Genomic DNA, 10,626 nt, shown 5'->3' with positions numbered 1-10,626 from the left:
TTGGTTCCTTTCTCCTAATTCCTTTCCTTTTGATCTTAAAAACCTGGAAAAGCATACACGTCAACTTCCTCTAACTCAGAAGAGCCCGTGGGGTCTCATCATTCATAGAATCATAGAATCATAGAATCGTCCAGGTTGGAAGAGACCCTTGGGATCATCGAGTCCAACCATCTACCCTACACTACAAAGTTCTCCCCTACACCATATCCCCCAACACCACTTCTAAACGGCTCTTAAACACATCCAGGGATGGTGACTCAACCACCTCCCTGGGCAGCCTGTTCCAATGCCCGACCACTCTTTCTGTGAAAAATTCTTTCCTAATGTTCAGTCTAAACCTACCCTGTTGGAGCTTGAAGCCATTCCCTCTCGTTCTGTCATTAGTTACCTGTGAGAAGAGACCAGCACCAACCTCTCTACAGTGTCCTTTCAAGTAGTTGTAGAGAGTGATGAGGTCTCCCCTCAGCCTCCTCTTCCTCATACTAAACAGTCCCAGCTCCTTCAACCGCTCTTCATATGATTTGTTTTCCAGGCCCTTCACCAGCTTCGTTGCCCTCCTCTGCACTCGCTCCAGCACCTCGATATCTCTCTTGGATTGAGGTGCCCAAAACTGGACACAACACTCGAGGTGTGGCCTCACCAGTGCTGAGTACAGGGGCACAATCACCTCCCTACTTCTGCTGGTCACGCTATTTCTAATACAAGCCAGGATGCCGTTGGCTTTCTTGGCCACCTGGGCACACTGCCGGCTCATCTTCAGCCGCTTGTCAATTAGAACCCCCAGGTCTCTTTCTTCCAGGCAGCTTTCCAGCCACATTTCCCCAAGCCTGTAGCTGCAGAACCTGGCACTTGCCCTTGTTGAAACTCATACCATTGATTTTGGCCCAATGATCCAATCTATCTAGGTCTCTCTGTAGAGCTTCCCTATCCTCCTGGGAATCAACACTCCTGCTTAACTTGGTGTCATCTGCGAACTTGCTGATGATACACCCTATGTCCTTGTCGAGATCATCAATAAAGACGTTAAACAGAAATGGCCCTAACACTGAGCCCTGAGGCACACCACTTGTGACCGGCCGCCAGCTGGATTTAAATCCATTGAGCACCACTCTTTGGGACCTTCCAGTCAGCCAGTGCTTGACCCAGCGGATCGTATGCTCATCCAGGCCGTGTGAAGCCAGTTTTTCCACAAGAATTGTATGGGGGACAGTATCGAATGCTTTTCTAAAGTCCAGGTATACAATATCAAGAGCCTTTCCCTCGTCCAATAACCTGGTTATCTTGTCATAGAAGGAGATCAGGTTCGTCTGGCAGGACCTGCCTTCTATAAACTCATGCTGACTAGGCCTGATCCCCTGGTTGGCCATTATGTGGGTTTTGATGGCACTCAAGATGACCTGCTCCATGACCTTACATTTGCCACCCTCCAGTCCATTGGGACCTCCAGTTAGCCATGACTTCCTGTAAATGATGGAAAGCGGTTTGGCGAGCACGTCTGCCAACTCTTTCAGCACTCTTGGGTGTAACCCATCTGGTCCCATAGACTTGTGTGCATCCAAGCGGCATAGCAGGTCACCGATCTCTTCCTCTTTAATTGTGATGCTCTCGTTCTGCTTCCCCTCCCTGTCTCCTAGCTCATGAGGCTGGGTGCCCAGGGAACAGCTAGTTCCACTGCTAAAGATTGACATGAAGTAGGCGTTGAGCACCTCAGCCTTTTAATTCTTAGTTGAAATTTTTAGTGATAGTTAAACTCTGCTAGATTCAGCCACATAACGAATTAGAAAAGTGCACTTTGATGATAAAAGTCAGCTCGTTGAAATTTAAAGTACATCATGCAGTGATGTATCTATCTAGAGTTTGTATCACTTTACATATAAGCAGAGAATTGCCCTTACAAACAAATCATAACTCGTTCTAATTTTTCTAGCCAAACCAAAAGGAATTTCTTTTGTGTTATTTCAACCGATGAAATAACCCCACTCCTTTAAAATGTTTTTTTTGCTGTGTCAGTCTCTCTTCTATTACATATACATTAGAGAGATATTGAGGTGCTGGAGCGGGTGCAGAGGAGGGCAACGAAGCTGGTGAAGGGCCTGGAGAATAAATCTTACAAAGAACGATTGAGGGAGCTGGGACTGTTCAGTTTGAGGAAGAGGAGACTGAGGGGTGACCTCATCACTCTCTACAACTACTTGAAAGGACATTGTAGAGAGGTTGGTGCTGGGCTCTTCTCACAAGCAAATAGTGATAGAACAAGAGGGAATGGATTCAAGCTGCAACAGGGTAGGTTTAGACTGGACATCAGGAGGAAATTCTTCACAGTAAGAGTGATCAGACACTGGAATGGGCTGCCCAGGGAGGGGGTTGAGTCACCGTCCTTGGATGAGTTTAAGAGTCGTTTAGATGTGGTGTTGGGGGATATGGTGTAGGGAAGAACTTTGTAGAGTAGGGTAGATGGTTGGACTTGATGATCCCAAGGGTCTCTTCCAACCTGAATGATTCTATGATTAGCATACAAGGTCAATCAAATAGTATAAACAAGTGTTTTTTTAAATTTCAGTTTTCTAAACGACATTCCTGATCAATGTGGGTTAAAATATAATTTTAGAGAGGATTTTCCTCTGAAACCAACCTGCTCAACTGTAATTATGTATTCATGTGGCCTTACAACCTCCTCACTGTAGACTTTGAACGTTGCATGAATCTTACTAGTTTTAAAATAATTTTCTGCCACATAGACATGTGACAGTTTTATTTTGTGTTGTTTCTTTTTATAACATTTACACTTGTCTGGGAAATAGAAACTTCTTACAGCAAGGGAAGAAAGCGAGAAATTCTGAGGCTTCAACAAGTTTAAAAGAAGAAGAACAATCCTGGTTACTGTTGAAAACGTTTGCTTTGCTAAGCAAACTTCCTGAGTAAGGTAAGGCAAGGAAATACCTTGCTGCCTTGTTGATCTAGTCGCTTGATTTATGTTCAGGAGGAAGCACTCTTATGAATAGAGTATACAGGATGAAGAAACACAAAAAAAAAAAAAAAAAGGATTTTTTATCATAAAGCTAACTTCTAGAGCTTTCGAAACATTTTGTCTATTCCTGTGCAACGTACATTAAATGGCTATTCCTATTTTAAAAAGCTAATGACGTAAAGGGTAAGTATGAGTAGGCAAGGCAAAGCAAGTCCAGGCAGACAGCACTGACGCTAATTGCAAGGCCGGAACAAATGTTAGCCACGTTTGCGTTTTCCTTAGCCAGTAACCGAATGGTTAATGCATTGCAGAGCAGGTAAGTTTACGAGAGCGGTTGAATTCTGAAGGTGCTACTGGAGGGGCCTGAAAAACATTCGAAATGAGTGTCATCAGAAGAGTAAAGGTAGAAGTGGGGGGAAGGTAAAGCATAAGGGTTGCGCGCTCAGATGTTTGGGTATGACTTAACAGAATTCGGTGGGTTTGGGGACTTGGGTGGTTTTTGATGTTTTCCTTCGTAGAAGTAAAGAGCGCTGGCTAAATTGTTTTACCTCAATATTAGGGATAAATGGGGAAAAAAGGTCAATCTAGAACTCGGAGAAAAATGGACAGTTTTTACAAAAACAACTAGATCTGAGGCAATTAAAGGATAACTAGAGTTAAATGATTTTGTGATACGATAAAGCTCCAGTCAGTTTTATTGATTGCACTTACACTTAATTTTCTGAGGTTCAAAGTCAGGGGAAAGAATCCGTACAGCTGCAGTGAATCTGCTTTCTTAAGTTAGGGAAAGCGTATAGTGTTTGTTAGGCATTAGTCTGGGTCAGATTACGAACCAAAATGTGTTCTAACACCTCTAAGCATGCAGTGGGAACTATAAGTGTGTACCTCTTACCCAAAGAGACAGGGGAATTGTGTGTCAGCTGTTGAGAATTAAATTGAGAATCAAAATATTCTGAAACCATCAGTGAAAAAATCGTCTTTGATTCTGTAAAAGAAATAAGCTGGTATATACATTGCATTTTTTAAAAAGCTGTTTGTTCCAAAACAAGGATGGTGACATTATTTTACAAATTACCTTTGACAGTAGTATATTTTATAAATTGTCTCGACGTTGTTGTTCTTCTCCTTATGGGCCTATACTGACCTGTCCTATTTCTGCAGCGCCCTGCTGTGAAAGCAACAGTACAACAGCAAAGGAAGATGAGAGAAGAGCAAAGAACAACGGGAATCAACCAGACACCCAGAGCTGCAGCTTCCCAAGCAGGTGCCTCATTATCCGAAGTATAATTCCTACCGCTGTAGCCTTTGGTTTCATTCGAGTGTTGTTTACTGCTGTTCAGACGAGGAGGAGTGGGCATGTGGGATAATACCTGGGCAGAGCTGGACATCGAAGTTAAGGGCACAGTCTTTTTGGCCAGGCTGGTGATTGACTTAGCGCTTACTGAAGTTGTGCTGGTCCTCTTAGCAAATTGATCATCCAGCGGAAAAGTTTCTTCCCTGGAATAAGTGGTAATTTCAGGTTTTTTGACCATCAGGCTTGTCCTGGAGGTGTAAGTGTTTGCTCTTAAGCCGTGGCTAGCGGTAGAAGATGGAGCTTGGAGCAGAAGAGAACTTGATGTGGCGTTATGATGCTGACATCTTTCCCACTCGGTGGCCTCTGTGCTGTTTTGCCGTTCGTACTTACTCAGTGAGGAGTCAGTATTTGGTTCTTTGGATGTCAGTTTTTCAAAAATAAGAAGATCCGGATCGATCCCTATTAAATCATAAACCGTGTTAGTTTATGTGATAAAACCTCATCTGCACACCTGCAAAAGGAGCACACAGAGGCAATGGTAGATCAGGGAGCCCAAATAAGACCTATCAACACCTTCTGGACTGTGAGCGTCACTGCCTAGGATTGTGGGACACCTTATGGGACGCAAGGGAAGTGCGTTTTGGGATTGCATAGGCTTTGCTATGGAATGCTTAGGGCAGGAACCAAAGGTGAGGAAAGGGAGGAATCTAGGCTACTGGGGAGTAGTGGAGTCCTGACCAGCTCTGTGTGTGTGTGTGAGAGACAGTCTGTACCAGCAACTGCACCCACAGGGGCTTGTACGTCCAGGTGAGGGCAACAGGAGAGACTGGGGTCCAGGGGTAGCTACTGGGCGGACTGAGCATCTAAACCCAGCTGCTGGGGGGCATTCGCATTGCACGTATATGTAGTTATATACGTCACTAGCCGATCTCCATCCTACGCAGCCAGAGAAAGGAGCATGCAGCTCTTGGTGCAGCCTATGTCCTTGTGTCTCCTTTATGCATATATCTGTGTAACCTGTGTTGCCGACCGTGTATATATGTGTGCTTGTGGTATGTATGCGCGCTCTTTATGTGCGTGTGCCTAATGGGAATACTTTTTAGCCTTGCTACTGGTTGGATCTGGGGACGTGGAGCAGCGGGCAGCCTCGCCTCTCAGTCTCTCAGATCTGGTATGGTATTTTCCTCCAGCATAGTGTTGATTAGGTACCGGAGTCACATGAATCTTGAAAGCAGGGTGTATCCTCAAGGTCCTTTCTCAAATACTGAATGGAAGAACAGGGGGAAGTATTCTCAGAAGTAGGTGCATTAATGAAAAAGGAAAAAAAAAAGCCTTAAGCTCTTTTAGCAATGCATGGTACTTCAGAAGACCTTTTAGCACAGTAACTGACTTGGTATAATTTTAACATTTCCTGTAGTTCCTATGTTTTCAGCCTTTATAAATGAAGCAGTTACCTGTCGTGATGTTGTACAAAATGACATTGATTCTAGCCTTTAGTATGCAACTTTCCAATGCTGGGCAAGAGATGTGCAGGCAATTCATATTCTCATGAATAGGTCCAAGGTAGAACACTGCCAGATTGCAGGAAACTGTAATACAAAAAGAATGAAGCTGAGCTTATCAACATAATGAACATTGCATCGTGCAAGTTATTACATTATTTAACATCAGAAGATCATTATTACTGGGGAGCTCCATACTACTTTAAATCTGTGGTTCTCTCATTACTGTGCATACTCATTAAGCACCTAGTCAGTAAGGTAAAATTACTTAATAACTACATTCTTATTTTAAGAAGAAGGAATAGATTAGCCATCTGAATTTGAAATGTGCCTCTGATAAAATAAAATCATATGCTTTAGCTTGTAGTCTTCCTACCAGTTGCCTGCCTTCACATCTCAGCTGCGGTGAGCGGACCACTTCTAAAAGAAAAGTTATCAGGGAAGACAACTTTGAAATACTTGCTCTTGTGTAATATTCCTGACTGCTTAAAACTAGACTGCAACCATTTGTTTCATCCAGATTACTAAAAAAACATCATGAAGTACAATAAGTAAGTGACATCCTGCCCTGTTGCCAGTTCCCAATAGTTTTTCTTGTTTGCCTTTGGGCGGTTACATTTCTGTGAATAGGGTAGTTTAGACAATTCCTTATTTATATTTGAAGGTTCAGTTCTATCTTCCCACATTGGAAATCAGGGTGAAAGTAATAATGAAAAAATGCCTGAACAACTTGTCACTGAAAACCGATTTTCAAAAGTATGTAGATGCCCGAATCCTAGTGGTTTAAGATTTAGATTTAAAATATATGCCCTAATACTTACAATTAGAGTCACACTATATAAAAAGCAGGAAAGATTCTTCTTTCAGAATCTCACGGGTCATCAAAATCTCAAGTCAAGATATCAAGTCAAAATTTAATTTTATTTTATATCAATGTGCTTGGAACAGGGTTAGTGTTAGGTTTTGTTTCAGTTTTATGAAGTTTGGGGGGGGTTATTTCTTTTATTTTACCTGTCTTGAATGTAACCTCCATACCTGAACTAATTAATCTGAATGACTACCTGCAATTCAAAAAAGTATTGGCAGGGCAGGGGACATATTCAATAGCAGAAAGTACTTGTTCTGACTCTCAAGCTTTGCACTTCAGAAAACTGTAGCATCCCTTCTGACTCTAAATTGGACAATTTGTGTATGAAATAAGTTTTTAAGATAAGATCTGCATTTGTTAATGTAACTGTCTAGAACGTGAATTAATGAGGCTGAAGAGTTGCTTCAGGCAAACAATTCTAAAATAATTTTGTGATTTTTATTTGCTTTTAAATATTGGAAAAGCATTTTAGTTGCTGTATATTTGCTTAACACTCTTGTGAAAAAGCTTTCTTTTACATAGTTAGGAGACTACCTAGCTTTATAAATGTATTCTGTTTACTTACGTATTTATTCCAAATATTTTTCTCACATTTGTAAGTAATGAAAATAATTTGTAATACTTCTGCAATGAACAACAGAAGTCATGCAGCACTTTCCATTTTATGTGTCACTAAAAAAAACCACCTCTATCTACAAACAAGAAAAGGAAGAAAATACTGTAAACCTGTGCTTACTATATTTTCTGTTATTTGTATTTTTTCATCTAGTAGTCTCAATACTGCGTCATAGATTTAACATGGTAAACACACATCTTGGAAATGTCTTTTTCCACCATAATGAACTTACGTGCCCTAAGAGAGAAGCATTATTTTCAAAAGATGTATATGATTACTTAAATAAAATTTTGCAATGAAAATGCTTGCTGTCTGAACAATACAAATTCAGCAGCTCTGTGAAAGAAAAAATCGTGGTAGAAGTGCTGTTACAGAATTTGTATTGCCTTGTGTTTTTTAGCTACTTACACATCAAGGTTGTCTGCCTAGCTGAAACAAAACCAGTAATATTTACAAGACTGGAATCCTAAACTCTAATGATAGCAAGGTAAAGATACAATTTGTCATCAAAGCTAAACCAAAGATGGTAATCAGAATTTTTTCTTTCACTGATGTAATTTTCATGTCCTATATCTACCTCTAGTTAGGCTTCATCAGTTTCTGGTTCTATGTCATAGGAACTTGAGCTTAAAGTAGGTATTTATGAAAGTAAGACTTTCATAATATATAATATTATATATTATGAATATTATAATATAATATATTATATATTATGAATATTATATATTTCATAAAATAAATAAAGAAAGTACAAAGAAGGTTATGATTATCAGAACAATAGAAGAACATAACTTGTGAAAGACAGAATGATAATCTCACAGGGAGTATGCAAAGCCCTGGCTTTATTATATACCAATTGGCTTATATTTTTATTTAAAAGATTAGAAACATTATGCAGTGTTAAAGAAGCGTCTTTGGCCGGTGTGTCACTATTTGGATATACTTCTTGAGAACTACAGGCATTTCTACAGGCAATGGATAAAAAACATTGGCTTCTACAGATAAAGGAATTTAAAATCCAATGACTATTTTAAGGAAAATACTTCTGAATATAGAAATAGTTCTAAGCATTAGTAAACATTTTGCATCACTTTTAGCATAAATTAACAGTTTAAAAGAAAAAGACCTTCAAATATTTCTATGAAATATCTACGTAGTACTTGCTTTTCTGTGATATCTTTTGTTCAAGGATTCTTAAACACTCTGCAAACTCTAACAATGTGGTATTATTGAAGTAATTGTTTGAAAAATCACAATTTTCAGATATTTGCTCACGTTGCTGATTTTTCTTCTAACAGAAAACTGTTCTTCGCTTGCATCACATGTTGTAGCAGTATGTACCCTTGCCTTCAAACCCAGGTATACAGTGTTCTGGATTTTGTCAGAGAATGGATGTTTTGTGCTAATAGTATACTATATGTTTGGGGTTTAGTGTGACACATGAATACTACGCAGGTTTCTGATGTAGAGACTATCTTATTTAAGAATATATAAAACACCTGAAAATACATGTATTTGTTTGAAGGGGGAGAGAAATCTTTGAAACCTTTCCAATCTTCCAGTTTTGTGCAAAGTTCCGTTGTCATTAGAGACTCTGGTTTTTAGCACAACATAATCATAAATGTTTTTTATTTTAATGATTACTATGCATGTTTCATGAAAATATCAAATAGTAGGATAATCTTCTTATCTGAAGAACTTGGCTTCTGTGAATATATTCTCTTTGGGATCTGTGATGGATTTTATCACATAAAATTGGTTAAGAAAAATAAGTAAGCAACAAATCTGGTTTTAGTAAGAGAGGATAGTTCTTTGGTCACGAAGAATCCTTTAAAAGCATGCTATAAGGTATTCTGGCTTGGTTTGAGGAGATACAAGGAACATATTTTATTGCTTGCTTTTAAATTAGTTCAAAATTTCTTTTTATGTTGTAAGATTAGTTTGTTGTAAGATTAGTTTTCAGTAAGTGTGCTATTAGTGAGAATACTCAGAATTACTGAGAAGTCTGAGTTTACAAGGCTAGGGGAAAGGTGTTGCCACCTGAGTAACTGCTATTTATTGCTATAACTTTATTGCTTACATTAATGTTATACCTCAGTTGTATCAGAAACGCGGTGTAAACACAGAACAAGAGAGAGCTCTCTCCAAGTAAATTAATATTCTTGTAACTCAGAGAAGGCCAAATGATGTGTTCCCTCACCATGTCCTAGTATAGTGCCGTACTCCATGAAGACAAGTCGTGTTGAAATCACTGCCACTGATTTTTCTCCACAGGAGTAGATAGTGATGGATACTGAAGAGTTGTTGTTTTAATGGTAGAATCACCAACAAACTTGGTGACAAAGATCTAAAATTTCAAAGCAGACCCTAAGATTTTAATGGGTTTCTAGGGTACGCTTCTGAAATATCCAGATTATCAAGTTCCTTTCTATGGGACTGAAGATGGGGGAACAGTTACAATGTGCCTCTGCTTTCCTGCCTCAAAATATACATATTATACAAAATATCCCAATTTTTTTTGCATTATTTCTTCTTCAAATAAAGGGATGTGTATATAAAAAACACCCCAAATGTTTTTCCTCCTGTGTCATAATGTATGCCACAATCTTGATAATAAACACTCACCGTTCCTCAGAAGGCAGCAGCTTCTGCTGCACTGTTGAGGTGAGACTTCAGCGTAGATCTTCAGCACCTGGGCTCCCCTCTTCTGCGATTCCTGCAGGTCAATCAGAAGACCTGGGAAGCGTCGGATCCAGCAGTTCTTGTAAAAGGTAGTGGGTGAGCAGAGAGAGTCTGACTCCGCAGCCAAACCCAGGACCATCAGCACTTCTGCTATTGCCACCAGCGGAACCATCTCGTCAGTGTAATGATGGAAGTCAGCGCTTTCTGAGTGCTTAGTCAGCACGCTTTCTCCTCCGCGGATGCACTAAAGTTTGGGCCAGCATTTTAAGAGACAATCTCTTGAGTGATGAGGATACTGCCGATTCTGCCAGGGACATGAGCCAGGGGATGTTTTTTCCAAACAATTCCCATGGTGCTGTTTGGGCAGCTGCTGGAAGGAAGCAGCCATTTTATGAGCTACATACGGTTATAATAGTTACTATTGTTGTTCCCTAACTCAATATTTGGAGACGGTTTTTGAGAGACAACAGGGAGAGGTTGCTTTTAGTCATTCAGAGAACTTGTGTCTGCGGTCCCAAGCTTGCGTTTCTTGTCACTCTAAGACCAAACTAGGCAGACAGCCTTAATATGTGATGAATCGTGGTAAGGTCGGCATATTGTCTCACCTCAGCCCTGAAAGTGTGCGGTACGGTCCCTTGAGAGCAAGTAGGTCTGCCACTTTGTTCAGGCACACTATTACACTCAACACCGAAGAAA

General features: G+C 40.1%; 1 protein-coding gene across 1 annotated transcript; it reads right to left on the bottom strand.

Annotated features, from left to right (window-relative positions):
* Positions 1 to 4,032: 4,032 nt before the first annotated feature.
* MANSC4 (MANSC domain containing 4) lies at positions 4,033 to 10,102 on the bottom strand. Its single transcript, XM_074158463.1, has 3 exons — positions 9,874 to 10,102; positions 5,717 to 5,851; positions 4,033 to 4,721 (listed from the first exon to the last, which is right to left on the bottom strand). Exons 1-3 carry the CDS (start codon positions 10,100 to 10,102, stop codon positions 4,033 to 4,035), a joined length of 1,053 nt encoding a protein of 350 aa, XP_074014564.1.
* Between the last annotated feature and the right edge of the window lie 524 nt (positions 10,103 to 10,626).

The sequence above is a fragment of the Numenius arquata genome, chromosome 1 (genome assembly GCF_964106895.1).
Source record: "Numenius arquata chromosome 1, bNumArq3.hap1.1, whole genome shotgun sequence".
Classification (NCBI taxonomy): Eukaryota; Metazoa; Chordata; class Aves; order Charadriiformes; family Scolopacidae; genus Numenius; species Numenius arquata.
The sequence above is the reverse complement of the archived record's forward strand: the minus strand, read 5'-3'. Positions and strand labels throughout refer to the sequence as shown.